At 52.1% G+C, this 15,445-nt stretch overlaps 10 protein-coding genes across 10 annotated transcripts; 8 read left to right on the plus strand and 2 right to left on the minus strand.

Annotated features, from left to right (window-relative positions):
* Positions 1-48: 48 nt before the first annotated feature.
* Positions 49-450, plus strand: OGAPHI_006096 (uncharacterized protein; the record flags this gene model as incomplete). The annotated part of the gene is made up of 1 exon (XM_046207348.1): positions 49-450. The coding sequence occupies one exon, from the start codon at positions 49-51 to the stop codon at positions 448-450; it is 402 nt and encodes a 133-aa protein (XP_046059021.1).
* A 103-nt stretch (positions 451-553) lies between these two features.
* OGAPHI_006097 (uncharacterized protein) lies at positions 554-1,441 on the plus strand (the record flags this gene model as incomplete). The annotated part of the gene is made up of 1 exon (XM_046207349.1): positions 554-1,441. The coding sequence occupies one exon, from the start codon at positions 554-556 to the stop codon at positions 1,439-1,441; it is 888 nt and encodes a 295-aa protein (XP_046059022.1).
* A 33-nt stretch (positions 1,442-1,474) lies between these two features.
* On the minus strand, positions 1,475-2,965 carry OGAPHI_006098 (uncharacterized protein; the record flags this gene model as incomplete). Its single annotated transcript, XM_046207352.1, has 1 exon — positions 1,475-2,965. The coding sequence occupies one exon, from the start codon at positions 2,963-2,965 to the stop codon at positions 1,475-1,477; it is 1,491 nt and encodes a 496-aa protein (XP_046059023.1).
* A 61-nt stretch (positions 2,966-3,026) lies between these two features.
* Positions 3,027-7,066, plus strand: OGAPHI_006099 (uncharacterized protein; the record flags this gene model as incomplete). The annotated part of the gene is made up of 5 exons (XM_046207353.1): positions 3,027-3,491; positions 3,558-4,267; positions 4,693-5,652; positions 6,106-6,442; positions 6,503-7,066. The coding sequence occupies 5 exons, from the start codon at positions 3,027-3,029 to the stop codon at positions 7,064-7,066; spliced, it is 3,036 nt and encodes a 1,011-aa protein (XP_046059024.1).
* On the minus strand, positions 4,277-15,385 carry OGAPHI_006100 (uncharacterized protein; the record flags this gene model as incomplete). Its single annotated transcript, XM_046207354.1, has 1 exon — positions 4,277-15,385. One exon carries the CDS (start codon positions 15,383-15,385, stop codon positions 4,277-4,279), a length of 11,109 nt encoding a protein of 3,702 aa, XP_046059025.1.
* OGAPHI_006101 (uncharacterized protein) lies at positions 7,572-9,280 on the plus strand (the record flags this gene model as incomplete). Its single annotated transcript, XM_046207355.1, has 2 exons — positions 7,572-7,702; positions 8,053-9,280. The coding sequence occupies 2 exons, from the start codon at positions 7,572-7,574 to the stop codon at positions 9,278-9,280; spliced, it is 1,359 nt and encodes a 452-aa protein (XP_046059026.1).
* On the plus strand, positions 9,729-10,784 carry OGAPHI_006102 (uncharacterized protein; the record flags this gene model as incomplete). The annotated part of the gene is made up of 2 exons (XM_046207356.1): positions 9,729-9,991; positions 10,469-10,784. 2 exons carry the CDS (start codon positions 9,729-9,731, stop codon positions 10,782-10,784), a joined length of 579 nt encoding a protein of 192 aa, XP_046059027.1.
* Positions 10,967-11,392, plus strand: OGAPHI_006103 (uncharacterized protein; the record flags this gene model as incomplete). Its single annotated transcript, XM_046207357.1, has 1 exon — positions 10,967-11,392. The coding sequence occupies one exon, from the start codon at positions 10,967-10,969 to the stop codon at positions 11,390-11,392; it is 426 nt and encodes a 141-aa protein (XP_046059028.1).
* On the plus strand, positions 12,212-13,475 carry OGAPHI_006104 (uncharacterized protein; the record flags this gene model as incomplete). Its single annotated transcript, XM_046207358.1, has 2 exons — positions 12,212-12,973; positions 13,128-13,475. 2 exons carry the CDS (start codon positions 12,212-12,214, stop codon positions 13,473-13,475), a joined length of 1,110 nt encoding a protein of 369 aa, XP_046059029.1.
* On the plus strand, positions 14,715-14,954 carry OGAPHI_006105 (uncharacterized protein; the record flags this gene model as incomplete). The annotated part of the gene is made up of 1 exon (XM_046207359.1): positions 14,715-14,954. The coding sequence occupies one exon, from the start codon at positions 14,715-14,717 to the stop codon at positions 14,952-14,954; it is 240 nt and encodes a 79-aa protein (XP_046059030.1).
* Positions 15,386-15,445: the final 60 nt, after the last annotated feature.

A 15,445-nucleotide genomic window follows, 5' to 3' on the forward strand; every position in this document is an offset into this window, starting at 1 on the left:
CATATATTATATTACGTAAACGAGCCAAGGCAAGTTTTAAATTTCTTCATGTCCAAGCTTGTCAAGTTGCAGCTGTCGTCGCCGGCGTTGGCGCAGTTTCCGGACCTTCCGACGGAGCTGCTGAAGCAGAAACGCAAACCAAAGCCAAAAGTCAAGGCCGAGGACGAAATCGCGTCGTCGCCGGTCCGAATTGAGGGAACAGACGAAAACGAGAAAAAGAGACGGATCATCATCAAACCGCTCAAGAAACCGGGTGTTCCGTCATCGCCCGTGCCAGAAGACACTTCAAGCCGTGCAGAGACACCAACGGGAGCCAAGGCGCGCGGAGGAGGGCTCTCGGGAGACCTGGACCGGACAGGCAAGCCATGCAAGCGGTGGACCAAGAAAACACGGGTGTTCAAGACTTTCAGCGGCTGGGACGTGGAGGTGGGGATTTGGCGCCCCAGTTAGCGCTGGACTATGTAGTTTACGGAATATTATTTGTTTAGATCGGCGAATTTTCCCTGGCCAAGGTTTAATCACTTTTGTTAGCCTAAATTATTTACCCACACAAATGTTTAAGCTTCTTTCCTTTGCTAACGCCCCGGCGGTGGTGCGAGCCAATCAGAAGGACTCGTATTTCGAGTCCAGCCTGCTGAAGCAGCTCACAGAGCTCGCCAAGGCCGTCAAGGGCACCCGGTTTGTCCACAAGTGTCCGGAGGAGTTGCGCACACTGGCCACGGCGTTGTACCTGTGCTTGACCACGCTGGTGGGGTCCAAGACGCTGGGCGAAGAGTACGTGGACCTGGTCTACGTGGGTCGCAACGGCAGACGATTGCCGAAGTTTGTCTCGCGACTGGGGTTTATCTTGGCCTATACACTGTTCCCCTACGGAGTACGGAACCTGTTGCAGAAACTCAAGTCGGGCAAAGGCCGGCTGTCCGAGCTGGCCTCGAAACTGAACTACGTGAACCTTGTTGACTTGATGAACCTGCACCTCGCAGTGTTTTACTTCTCGGGCAAGTACTACCATTTCGCTAAAAGACTGTTTGGCCTGCGGTACGCTTTTGGCTACCGGGTCGACCAGAACCAACGCCAGGCCAGAGGCAATTACGAGCTGCTTGGGTTACTGATTGTCGCGCAAGTCGTGTTTAAGAACTACTCGAACTTGAAAGACTTTTGGGACAAACAAGAGACTGCCCCGGAAACTGGAGACCTCGTGTACGGCTACAGAGAGCAAAAAGATCCGGTGATCGATCTCGCAGATCCGGGAGTGTTGCCCTACATCCCCGAGAACTCGCGCACATGCATGCTGTGCCTGTCGCTGATGAAGGACCCGGCCTGCGGCGAGTGCGGCCACGTCTTTTGCTGGACGTGCATTCACGACTGGGTCAAGGAGCGCAAAGAGTGCCCGCTATGTCGGGCAGACATGCGCGAGTCCCAGCTACTACCGCTTAGATGAACAGGAATCACCCCCATTCGATGCTATTGTCTATCAGTTTCTATTCACACCCATCCGGAACAACACCTGCTTGCCCTTCTTGCCCTTCTTAACCTCCAAAACAGGCTCGGGCGACGAGCTCTGGTTCAACCCTTGGTTCCACTGGCCCAGCGACGTGTTGACAGGATTCACCCGAGGAGGCTTGGGTTTCTGCACCGTGGGCAGTCCAGGGAACAGCTGCTCGTTCAGCGGAGGTGTTGTCGATTTCTTTTGTGAGCTGTTCTGCGGGGATGGCGACGCTTGTCGTTGCCCGCCGTTCAGGTATGTAAGTCTCACGTTTGACGATGTTCCTCTGTTCACCACCGGTGCTGCCTTGGGCGTCGTCGGAGGCCGTCTCACCCCCGACAACGACTGCCCCCACTGTCCTGCCGGGGCGAGCGGCCGCACGTTGCTGAGCGCAGGAAACTGCTCATCAAGCAGCTTGGCACGGTTCTGCGTCTCGAGCCGCGACTCCAGGAACCGGTATTGGGTGGATTTCTTCGGGAACAGCTCCTTGAGCTCCAGCAGCAGCAGCCCGAGGTCTTCGGGCGACGTGTGCGCAAACAGCGTCTGCAGCTGCGCGAGCACGGCGTTTTCCTTGCCGCTCTTGCTGAACTCGCCCACGAGTCTCTGGAACTCGTCCACCTTGTCCTGTTTATAACTTAAATAGTGTCTCGCACGCTCGTCCAGTCGCAGCTTCTTTGTCTGGTAGGTATCCTTGGGCTCTTCTTTCTTTTCCTCGACCGTGAGCTTGCCACCAAAAGCGGGCAACTTGCGGTCGCCGCCCAGAATCGCCCCGTGCTCCTTGATGGTGTGTGCGCGAAGATCAAACTCGTCTCTAAACACCACAAACTTCTGGTCTAGGCAGGACTGCACGTGGCACACGTAGTGGCAGTCCTGGAAATGCGTCGCGAGGTGGTCGTAGTTGCGGAAGTACTGCGGGTTCGTCGCGTCGATCTGGTCGCAGATATGGCACTTCTCGTGCTTGTCGCGCATGTGCACGTACAGCTCGTCGTCGCTGTAGAACCGCTTGCCCGTACAGAACTTGCACATCGGGTGGCCCTTGAACCCGTCCTGGTCGCCGCGGGCCTGGTGCTGGTGGAGCTGGCGCGACGTGTACAGCCGCAGCTCGCTGATGAATGCCCTGCGGTGGTTCGCGCAAACGGGGCAGAAACTCCGGTCGTGCTGCGAATGAACGTGCTCGTTCAGCTGCTTGAACGTCTGGAACACCTCGCTGCACTTCGGACACTTGTTGAGCAGCAGCTCGAGCGTCTTTGTCTTGGCGTCCTGCGACGTGAACCCGATGCCGTACTTGTCGTCGGAAACCACCACCTTCAGGCTGCCCGAGTCGGTGTACACCACCCGGTCGTTGTCTGTTCTGCACACCAGACACTGGTTCTTCTGGTACAGGGCGCGCGCTCTGAACGAGCACACGTGGCACGTCTCGTGCTTGCACGGCGTGACTGCCCGAATGGACGCGGGCAACGTGCAAATGATACAGGACATGGGTCTGTGATTTGATTCTCTTTTTTTTTTTTTGGCTTTTTTTTTCAGAGATTTTTCCCCAATGCTGAATCTTAGTGCTACCCTTCAATTCTGGAAAATCGTGGCAAACCCTTCATTGGTGAACCCGTCGTTGGTGGTCCCCACTTTCCAGCACCTGCCTGTGCTGCCGCACATCCGCGGTATGGTGCTCGACAAGGACAACTGTATTGCGGAGGACCACGACGACAAGATCTGGCCCGCTTACGAGGAGAAGTGGGCCCTGCTCAGGAAACAGTACCCGGACACGCTGCTGATAGTGAGCAATTCCGCAGGCACCGATGACGACACCTCGGGCCAGGCCGCGCGGCTGCAGCAGAACACCGGGGTGCCTGTGCTGCGGCACTCGACCAAGAAGCCTGGGTGCTGGCCAGAGATCGAGCAGTGGTTCCGTGCGCGCGGGGTGCTGCCGCACGAGGTGGCCGTGGTGGGGGACCGCCTGTTCACGGACATATTCATGGCGAACCAGATGGGCGCTTACGGGGTGTGGGTGAAAGAAGGGGTGCATCTTTCGGGCTCTGTTTTGTGCAGGATTGAGCGGCTGTTGAAATCGTAGCCAGATTCTCTTCCACCTCCAATGGCACCACGAACCAACATCTCTGCGTTCCGCGTGATGCTCGAGGCGTCCGCGGGCCCCACCGAGATCCGCCCCGCACGCATCCACGAGGTGGCCAACTGGGACGCCATATTCTCCAACCCCAAGATGTTCTCGTCGATGCTGATCTACGTGGCGTTCATGATGGCCCAGCTCGGGCTCAGCTACGCGGGCTTTGTCTACTTCGAGGTCGAGAACCGCCCCGCCATCTACAGCGTGTCGTTATTGTACAATATATTTGCGTCGTACTTCTTTCCAATACTTATTGCGAGCGCCATGGAGGAGAACCTCGAGAGCCCGTTCGAGAGCCTTCGCCGCGAGGTCAAGGCGTGCCAGGGGTTTGTGCTGTGCATCTGTGTGCAGGCGGTGGCGCTGGCGCTGTCTGTGTGGTCGACGGTGCGCATTTTCCAGACCGACCAGGTGATGCTGATCGACTATGATTATCTCACCAGACGGGCCAACAAGATCGACGTCACCAGCATGATCAAGGTCTTCCAGGTGGTGAGTCTGACGCTGACGGGTTTCGGGTTTCTGATGAGTTTGGTGAACTTCTGGATCACCAGAAACAGACTGATCCGGTTCTTGCACCGCATCGAGCGCGAGCACCAGCTGGCCAACGATAACCTCGCAGACGACTTCTACGAGCGGTGCATCAAAACAACACGCCGCAAGTAGCACGCTCACATGTACGCCATCCACAGCGTGTCTGTGCTGGCGAGGTTGCGCGGGTTCACGGCGTGCGCAATCAAGTTCAAGATAAACTGCGAAGCAATGCCCTGGCCCTCGGTGTGGCTCAGCTGGGCCACCCGTTTGGACACGAAGTTGACGTTGACACGCACAATCTCGCGCAGGTGCGGGTCGCCCGCAGACGGACGGTGCTGCTGCGTGAACCACGCAACAACCTCGTCCCGCACAAACAGACTCAAAAAGTGCTCCATCTCGTACTCCGGGTCGCTCAGACACTGCGCAATCACCATAATGTGCGCAGACAGTATACCCTCCATGCCGGCCTCGCCAATCAGCTTCTGCACGTTGGGCGTGAGCCGGAACGGCACCATCTCGAGCGAGCAGAACAGCGGAGCTGCGCGCTGCGCAGAAACGTCCAGCGTGCTGTTGGCAAACGCGTTCGAGTGCGTCTTGCCGCTCGCAACCTTGTACGGCAGCATCTCGGACGTCCACACGCGGCCGGAGCTCTGGTTGACGTGGATCTTCTGCGGCTGTCTCGAGTTGATGCACAGCATGTACGTCATGAATATAAACGCAGCATACTGCGACGTGAACTGTTTGCGGAACAGCCAGAACTCCTCGAACCGTGTGTAGTGCGCCATGAAGTAGTCCTTCATCACGGTGCTAGGCACCAGCATCGACTGAATCGCCGCCAGGATCTCCGTCTTGACGCTCAGCAGGTCTGGTTTCGGCAGCCGTGGGTCGTACGCTGCGTGCAGCTTCTCGATCGTGTATGCAAACGGCTGGTCCTTGTTCTGGTTATTCTTGCGGCAGTAGTCTTCGTAGATACTCAGCATGTTGACGTAGTCCTCGCTGTCGCTCATGATCCGGATGTGTGGACTCAACGGAATGGCAACCGGCAACGTCAGCTCGATGTTGCGTCTTCTAGCCTGCACATTCTTGGACAGAGCGTCGTTGAAGATGCGGAACAGTTGGAAGATCCGCTCCTCGCGACGACAGTGTCTGGCGGCTGGGAATTGCACCGCAAACGGATGCAGGCTGCCGTCGTGGCCACGGATGGTGATCCGCTTGTAGCACGCGGTAGGACCCCTGATAAACTCCAATGTAGGCAGGAACCGCTCGATCTTGACAAAGTGGTTGTTGGACTCCTTGTTGAGCAGGTACTGGCCCGGAATCTCGATCTCCTCGAACTTCTGGTGGTGGAACTGGCTCAGGTGAGGACAAACCCGTTCCAGGTTCATCTTGCCGAAATTTCTATCCAGCTTCTCCTCCAAGAAGTCCTTCCATTTGCGCAGCTTGCTGATATACGTCTCAAGGTTTGGCTTGCTCTTGATGATGTCCTGGTCGAACTCCTCGCGGATGTGTTTCGGTAGCACGGTGTCTGCGAACCGGATGATGTTGGCCTCCGTGGCAGGCGGAAGACGAGCATCCTCCTTTGGATTCGACAGTCTGTTAAAGTACTGCACACCGTCGTTGTACAGAGCAACAACCAGTCTGTAAGCATCGTCGTCATGGCTGCTCTTGAACCGTTGGCTGATCTGGTCAACCAGAGACTCCAAGGATAGAGCAAGCAGAGGATAGGCGGTCTTCAAAATGCCCATGATCTCCTCAACGTGCTGCCATGGCTGCGGGTTGGCTCCCGAGGCCGCTGAAGGGGCAGGCGACGAGGAGTTTCCAGGAATAGGCGTCGAGCCCGTTGGCTGGGCAGCCAGTGCTTCTGGGCTCGTTGGGGCGTCTGCTCCGTTTGACTCGGATCTCTGGTTCATCTGCCGTTGCAACACGGCAAAGTCCTCCTTTGTGGTTCTCAGCTGGAAGTGCAGAGCCTGCGGATACGACTTGGCGATCCGGATCAGCACATGACGAGCGAGTCTGGCCTCGCGGTGCGACAGCGACGTGAGCAGCTGCGGAATGAACGTGATCCAGTGCCAGACAGGCATGTCTCCCTGGTGCGACTCGAACGTCTCTGCGAGCGTGCCGTTGGCGTCGTCCAGACTGATGAGCCACAGGATACGGCACAACAGTCGGCGAGCCTTGCTGTTCTTGTACAAGCCGGCGGCCTGCAGGTAGCAGCTGATGGCGTGCTTGGCGTACGAGATGTCGTTGTTCTCCTTGAACCGGGCATCGTTGAAGAATCCCCACTCGGCCCAGGCCTTCGGCAGGTTCAGGTCCAACTGCACCGCGGTAGCAAACGCCTGGTTTGCCTCGTCGGCTGAGTTCAGTTTCGCAAGGAACATTCCCTTCAACGTGATGAACTCGGCCTTCTGCTGTGCAGCAAAGTATACCAGGTTGGTGTTGCTGATAACGTCCAGTCCCGTGCTCAACTCGGCTGGGTTCTGGTAATGGCACTTGGCCTGTTCCCGGAGCTTCAAGAAGGCCTCCTGGATCTCAATGTTTGGAAGAGTGTAGATCTTGGTCAACTGGTTGATACAGACCTCTGGCATATTGTGTTTTCTAGCAACGTGAGCAAATCTGTTGATCACCCACGCAATCTCGTGGTAGCCTCTGAAAGCGTACGAGTTGTTGTTGGAGTTGTTCTGTTGCAAAGCAGGAATCAGCGGCATGTACACCTTGTTGATCACGTTGAACGCATGCTGTCTCCAGGTAACCAGATCGTTCCAGATATTGATATCGTCCCAGACGTTTGGCAACCGTTCTCTCCATGCCTGCAAGACTCTCTTGAGTTCCTGGCTCTTGACGTCCAGGTTCTGGGCGGTGGTAGTTGCCAGACTTCTGTAAACCTGGCTGGCTTCCATAAACTCAACGTACTGCTGGAAAATGTGTAACAATGAAAGATGTGCGCCGGTGATTCTGGTTGGAAGAGAGTGCCATTTACGCAAGGCAAGCTGGATTCCTTCGTCGCAGTAACGCGTAACGTTCTGGATGGTCTCCTTGCTGTGAGCATATCCTTGCAAACACAGGAACGTCTGGAACATCTGTCTGCGCGGTGTTGGAACGTCCATCACAGTCTTGACGCTCTGTTCGAGCGGCTCTCTGTCCGAGATCCAGTCGGCAACACGCCAACCGCACTCGAGAAGAAGATCGGTGAATCCTTCGTGTTTGGCCAGCTCGGTTAGAATGTCCCAATGTTGCAATTTCTCAGCACACAGAATCCAGTTGTCTTCCCAAAGAGCGTATTCGCTCTCGCTGTATGGCAAAACACCGCTCCGAGCCTTGATCTGGGCGTTCTCGTACAATTGCAAAGCCTTGTCCCAAAGACCGATCTGTTCGTAAGATAGAGCAGAGTTGGTCTCAAAATACTTGGCACGACGTCTCCAAAGTCCGTAGAACATGTCGTCTTCTTGCAAGTTCGAGTACATCTCCACAAGGGCGTCTCTGTTGGTCTCCTTAATCTTCTGGTTCTCGGTGACCGGGTTCGATTCGATCTGTTCCATGATCTTGACACCAGAGTACCATGCGTCGTAGTTCAATCCCAGGTATTTCACCAGGTGAGGAGGAAGTTGCAAGTCTGGACACTTCTCGGCAGCCTCGAGCATGGTATGGATCACGTTCGGCTTGCCGTCCTGCTGTCTGACGTGGTAGTCTTTCGACAGCAGCGTGACAAAGGCGTGCAAGAAATCGGACTTGTTGCGGTGATCAATCGAGTTGTACGCAATCGGGAACAACGTGCACCAGGAGTTGTGGATTGTTTCTGGACTTTGGTACGAAATGTCCATCAAAGGAACAAGAACGTCCTTGGCGCGGACCTGGATCGACGAGTTGAGGAACTCCCTGTGCGAGTTGACAAACGACTTGATCGAGTCAGGAACAGACTCCACGTCGCTCTTCTTTGGAAGAGCTTCGTCAATGTCGCTCAACGCAGCAAGCTTGTACTCGTTCGGACCGTAACTCAACGGATGTTCGGCGTCGAAACTGCCGTACAGAAGCTGAGAAGCCTGGTTCAACCACGGATACTCCGCAAGATACTCCCAGTTCTGTTCTCTGATGATGTAGAACAATCTCTTATCGAGATCACGCTCCAAAGAGCCGTCCAAGATGTTCATCAGTTCCTGACGAACACCGGTATCGGACAGCTTAGTTCCCACCAGGAACGGATGCTCCATGCGGACAGTGAGCTCTGTTCCCGCCAGTGCAGAGTCTTTGAAGATGTCAATAATGATCTGGTAGAACGCTCTGGCAAGATCAGAGTCGCCCTTCATTTCAAAGATCATCATCTTGGACAGAATACCAGCGTTCTCCTTGGTCGTTGGGAACAGTTCGTTCTTAGCAAACACCCATCCCCTTGCAATATCGACGATACGCATCAACAGGTCTTTATCAACCGACCGATCGATCAGTTGGACCAACAGCGACAAAAAGATCCGTCTTTGGTCTCCCAATGCGGAAATGCGCATAGCAGAAAATTGCAAGATCTTCTTCAACAACTTGGTGGTCATTTTGGCCTCGTAGTCTGTTTGGACTGCGCTTGGCTCTGTAGAGTTGTTGTTGAAATGTCTGTTCTGACTGGCAATAGCAATGTGATCTTTCACCAGCTTGCTCAAGGTTCTCATGATCAATGGAATCAGAGCATTCTGGGCATCGGGCCTGTATTGGGAAAGCGTCCACGACAGAGTAACACCAGCAGCGACCGAGTTCATGCTGTTGAGGTCCTCGGAAATCACGTTCGTGTAGAAAGCAAGGAAATTCTTCACTTCCTCAGGCTGTTCGTCCTCCGCAGACGGAACTTGGGTCTGGATAGCTCCCAAAATCAAGCCCAGCACTTTTTGCAACGCTTCCTGGATATCGTGGTTGTCGGAACGAATACACTTCTCCAGCAGTTTCTGGAGGTACTCCAGGTTGGAAACGATCCATTCAGGCGATTTCCACTCCAATGCAACGCCCAAAACTTCAAGAGCGTTCAAACAGTATCCCAACACGTTGCTTGTACTGAAATCGGCGGCAACAAGGAACCGTTCAAAGAACGCAAGCTTGACCGTCACTTCTGGCCAATAGTTTGGAGACAGCAGCACGTGCAAGATGTTCAGAGCTCTTTGACCTAGCTCGTTCTCAGAAGCTCTGTGCTGACTGATACAAACGTATCTGATCAAAAAGGTGATACACGTTTCACGTTGACCGAATGGAACAGAGTAGCTTTCTGGTTTCTTGACGTCTTCGTCCACATCCATCTTGTCATCTCCCTCTTTGGTTTCATCCTTAGACTCTGCCTTAGCTCTGGTTTCCCAGTTGAGAATCAGCTCGCCCATGTCAATGGCCAACAACTGGTTCTCAGTCGAGCTGTTGTTGAGGATTGTCAGTTTTCCAACCGCAGTGATGATGTTTGGAATAAACTGGTCTCTGGCAACATAAAACAGGTCGGAATGGTGGACAATGAACTGGTAAACGTTCAAAACCTGAGTGACATTAAATCCGTCTTCTGATAGAACTCTTCTTGGCCATTTCAACCATTCGATAGTAGGACCGATTCTGGTCTCCAAAACAGGAGCCAGAATGTCCAGGGCTTGTCTGACAAGGTACCGCACGTCGATCTGGTTCGCACGGAGCAGAGCAACGAAAATCTGGGTCACCAGCTTGGCCGGCGTGTCGAAAGCAACAATGAAGAAAGCCGTCGAAACGTACGCTGCCTGTTTGGTTATGGCGTCGTCCAACGAGATTAGGTTCCAGTTGAACTTGATCACGTCCTTCTTGTACTCCAGAACAGCTTCCGGAACGCTTCTTTCAAGCAAAGCAGTCAGTTGCAAAAGCTCGAGTCTGTAGTTGTCGTACGGACCAGTTTCTTCTCCAGAAAGCGACGATTTCCAGATATTTTCGTCCACCAGACTCAGCCAGGAGTTGTTGACGATGTTGGTCAATGTTCCACTGAAATGAAGCTCGTAGATCAACGTTGGCAGCAAGATATTGCGCAACAAGTAGAGTTTGGCAATAAGACACACGTCTGTGTTCAGCGTCTCGAGAATCTCTTTGATATACGTTTGACGCAATTCAAGGTCCGTCGACTTGACGACCGTCTCGAAAGTGTACTTCTCGAGAGAATAAGAAATGGTGATCTTGTTGAGACTGACAAATGAAATCAGCTCAAGAGTCTCCTTGGCACCCAGTTCGTTTGTTCGCAAGAAATCAACGTAAACGGTTTGCAACTTGTCCAAAGTCTGTTCCATGATAAAGTGAGAGTCCGACTTCAAATCGCAAGTGCGCTGGTATTCGGCCGAAGGAATGGAAGCGTCAAACAGTTGTCTGAACAGATCCTTCTGTTCCTTGAACCATTCACGGTCCTGGTTACCAATAGCTTCCACCAAGTCAACAAGGTTGGCAAACTTTATGTATCTGACGTTTGGCTGTTGTTCTTCAACAACACTCTTGACGAAAACGTCCAATTTCGACTTGACCTGGTTTCTTAGCTCAGGGGCGTCTTTCAAACCGGAGAAATACGCCAGCCAGCAACCGTGGATTCTGGAGTCAAACTTCTGGCTGAAGTACGTCACCGAGTGGTCGCCGAATCTGTTCAGGAACTTGGCAATTGGCAATCTGAATGGAGAGCTTTGGTAACGACGCAAATTGGTTTCCAAATAGAAGAGCGTGTTTAGCAGCTCCTCCATGAACGTGTAGGCCTGAGGAGGAAGCAGATGGAAGATGTTGAGAATAGCAACGATGATCTGCACTGTGGAGTTATTGTCGAGTTCTTGAAGAGCAATACGTTGCAATGCCTGTGGTTGGGCCCATGCCATTAGATGGTCGAGCAGTTTGCGGCCAATTTCAACCTTGAAGTACGAGATCAAGAGTTCCAGCAGTCTGGAGAGTGCCTCCAGTCCAGAAACGGTGAGTTTCTTGTGGTCGGACAAGTTCATCAACATCGGACGAAGACCGCTTTGGAGCAGCTCTTTTGGAAGCTTGGAGTTCTGGGACAGGACCTGTTTGAGTCCAGCGTGTGCAGCGTTGATGATCTGAGACGACTTAGCGCACAGCGTCTTAAAGAACACGCCAAGGATCCGAATTCTGATCTGTGGGTTCCCGTTGGAGAAGGCCGGTTTGGTCAATGCCAACGACAGCAGCTCGATACAAACCACACGAAGTTTGATGAGCTGTTCAGAGGTCCGGTGTTCGGAGATTCTGTGAGCACTGATCAGCGACTCGTCGTCGGCATCCACCAATGCTAATGCCTCGGATAGCAATCTGTTCAGTTCGTCGTTAAATTCCAAGAAAGTGTCTTCGAGTCCCAAACAGAACGTGATTGCGTCGATGTTTCCGATTTGCATGTGGAATGGCAGAGCACGCAATGGCTTGCCAAAGATAGGAGCAAGCAGAATTCCCTTGCTGGGCGATATCATCGTGGCAATAGGCACCTGAGTCACCTCAGAAAGCGTCGACAGAGCTTCCTGTGCGGTCTCGCGGACCTTCGGATTGGAGTTGCTCAAGTCAAAGACGATCTGCGAAACAACCGACTGGAATGGTTGTTGGAAAACAGCATCTTTTGAAACTTCTCTGTTGCACTCTCTGAGAAGCTTCAATGCGAGTTCCTTAGCAACGCGACAGACCTCTGAAGGAACGTCTGGCGGAGTGTCTCTCAAAACGAAAAACATAGCGCGACAGATCTCCAACTGTCTCAAGGCAAAGTAGCTTATTGGAATGTTCAAATCATTAATCATAGTCTTCAATCCAAGACAGCCACCCAGCTTGGTGTAGTAGGCCTCCTCGAAACAACAGTGCACGAACTTGGAACACATTCTTCTTATTGGCAGGAACTTGATGGCTCCGTCGATGGATCCAAACAGAGTGACACATGAGTTGAAGATCGTCTTGACGGCTTGTATACCCATCTCGTGCACAGACTTGATATGGAAGCTCAATGCATACGAAATGGCGTCAAAGATGGTGTTCTCGTTCAAGAACTTCTTACCCTCGTGATTGTTAACGCTGAACTTACAGTTAAACTTGTGAGCGTCCACCATCGTTCTTCCAAAGAACAGTAACACATAATGTTCGCAAATGCCCTTGATGAGAACCTCTGCCTCTTCTCTGACCTCCTCGATGGAAACCGAATAGAACAGTGCTTCCAACAGACGGATAAGCAACTGTTCTTGTCTATCGAATCTGGCCTGGTCTTTCAAGTTACCTGGACCCAGTTTCACCTCCTCGTCAACCTCCTTGGACTTCTCCTCGTCTGTGACGTAGTTGATGACCTGTTGGATCTTCTCGTCAAGGTTATCTGGGATCTCCTGTCTATCGATGAAAAGTTTCAAAACCGAAGTCAAATACTTGAAAGCACTCACACGGTAATGGAGCTTGTATCTAATATTCACGATCGTGTTGAGAGCAGTGGATATTCCGGGCGTGATGGAAACCGGTGTCTCTTTAGGAAGTCCCTCGATCTTGAACAGGGCCTCGATTTCCTGGTTGGTTGGAGTGCTTCCTTGCAAATCGTGGTGCAAGCTAATGAAGTTGTGATTGCGGCCTCCAAGCTTTCCAAGAAGACGGAACGTTGTGTGCGAATGTTGATGGTAGTATGGCAACGGTCTCAGGTGTTTCCACAGAGCCTTCATGACGTCCTCGATGACTGGCTCCAAAATCGGATCGAAATACTCAGCAGTGAGATTGTCAACGCAGAGTTCCAGCGTTCTCAGACCTTGGCTGATCAATTCTTGCGAGCCATTCAAAGCATACACCAACGGTTTCATCAGGTAGCTCAGATGAGGAACAAGAACACTCAGTCTGACCGGAACTGTCAAACAGAGCTCCACGTAAATGTCGCGTTCTTGCGGTCTGCGTGCGGTCTGAATGAGTCTATTGAGCGACTCCAACAACACCTGGAGTAACGGTAGGATCTCTTTGTATAGCGCTTCGAATCTGCCACCACCAATGCTGCGGAACAGTGTTCTGATCAGATAGAAGTAGACTATCGGCTCTTTGGCAGACGTTGTGTACTCGAGCGACTTGAGAATCAACTTGTTCAGGTGTGGCAGAATCACAGCCTCGTTAGCGGCCTGGAACAAGTTCACAGACATAAAACACAACTTGAACAGTCGGATGAGGATATTCGACTTGATGATGTCCATGTCGCCGAGCTCGTTCAATTTCGACATCACAAATATGATCAGAATTCCGGAGAAATTCGACGTGGTTGTTTCGCTGGCAAGGAAAAACTGCGGAATGTGCAACAGAGCTGCGTTTTTCAACATCGACTCAAACATCATCTCCAGCTGCGATTGGGTCACCTCGTTGAATGCGGAAGGTTCTAGGTAGATGAACATGGTTGCAAAAATTTCCATGAGGTCTTTCTCTTCTTTGGAGGAAGTGATCGGCAGGTTTGGACCACTCACGTCGAAAGTCTCCTTTAACTGAGCACTGTTGAGCATTGGCTTCGAGCTCTGGAAAAATCTCAGTCCAAGAATACATTCCCGGAACAGATTCTTAAGAATGTTAATTTCTTCGTTACTGGTGATTCTGGCAAACTCATTCCATGTCTGAGGCGTGTAGTCCTTTTGCGGGGCAGGGTTGCAGTTTCTGAACCCGTAGAAAATGGACTTCAAGAACGTCATGAGTGTTTTCAGCAAGTAGCGAGCGCTCTCCAAAGGATCTTGCGGTGGTGGTTGCGTAACATTGATGGGAACGTCTCTCTGAATCTCGTAGAATGTATACTCTGGCTCTTCGTCAACTTCCATTGGTTTTGTGTCTTTCTTTTCTGGTTTTTCCTCCTCTGTTCCAAAAGGTGACTTTCCGGTCAGCTCCTCAGCCTTAGACCGCCATTTCTGACCCTCGATACGTTTCTGGTCCTTCTTTTTCGTGAACTTGTCGTGCTGCTGCATGATGTCGGTGTATTGTCGGTTGAGCAGAGCAAACCTCTTGACAAACGCGTTGATCATGATTAAAAACAGCTGTCTGGCCTCCTCTTTATCTTCCAACTTGAGGACTCTATCGACCAGGTTTAGAAGCAACTTGGCACTCATGATATGGACGGTTTGTGCCAGAGTGGTGTCTTGCAGATGGTCGCAGTACAACTCGACACTTTTCCAAATGCGATCCGTCGACAGGTTGCCGTTGACATGGATGAAATCTGCCACGATCGAGTATGCCAGCGGCCGCAGAGTCTCGTGTGCGGTCAGTCCTTCGCCGATTATCACCCGGTCGTCGAAAAGAAGATCCATTTTTGGAAGGAAGGATACACGCAAGTCCGTAGAGAGAATGTGTCTTGTAGCGTGAAGCAGTTCCCGTCTAGCGGTAGCCAGCTCGGGAGGACAATCCTGCAACAGTCTGATAATCAAATCTGGGATCTCACCGAGATATGGTTCCAATGCTGCGTTTGCTCCACGACGAATCAACACGTAGGCCAGGAAAGATGCAGCTTTAACTTGGCCGAGAATAAAGTCGCCGTAAAGGGAACGGTTGTGGATTTCTCTGGAGACGCCGGTGACATACTCGCCGCGCTCCTTGGCAGCCTCGTGGGCCTCTTGCTGCTTTTTGGCCTGCAATCTCAGCAGAGTGATGACTTGGGGAATAAAGCTGGCGACCGACGAGTCAATGATCTCCTTGTACGAGGAGTACAGCGAAACCATGGTGATTGGACACTCGGCGATCATTTTGAACGAGTGGGTGGCCTTGAACAGCGTCTTGCTAGTGTTTTCGTCCAGTTCCATCGATCCTGGCGAGCCTGCTTTTTCAGGAGGTGAAGAGTCCGACTGGTCGCCAAACTGTTCCTCCACCACTTGCGGGATGTTGTTGTAAATCTCCTGTAGAATGTCAATGAATGCCTGCACACGGTCGGCAAGACTCGATTTGTAGCTCTTGTGCAAAGAAGCGATGATCTTCATACATTGAATACCGTTTTCCTCGTTTTCTTCTCTAATAAGGTTCATCAACTTATCCAACACTTGCACCGTGTAAGACTGGAAAGTATCGTTAATAGGAAGTCGATGGATCACGTCCAGAACCAAATGACGCACTTTCTGTTCCGGAGAGTTGGAAATCATGCTAATTGGAACAGAGTCCAACAGCTGGAAGAAGACCGGCATCAGGTTCTTGAGAAATTGTTCATACTCTTGGGCACCACTGTAGGTCTCGAGCGTGTCGCATAGCTCGGACAGCACAGAATACCTGTCGCTGAGCTCCAACGACTCGTCTTGGAGTCGTGTCACAAAGCTTTCCAAAGATGCCATATTATTCTATATAAACAATATTCACGAAAAAAAAAAGGGGATTTACCAATCTTCTTGAAC

This window comes from Ogataea philodendri (assembly GCF_020536065.1).
Source record: "Ogataea philodendri strain CBS6075 chromosome Unknown scaffold5, whole genome shotgun sequence".
Classification (NCBI taxonomy): domain Eukaryota; kingdom Fungi; phylum Ascomycota; class Pichiomycetes; order Pichiales; family Pichiaceae; genus Ogataea; species Ogataea philodendri.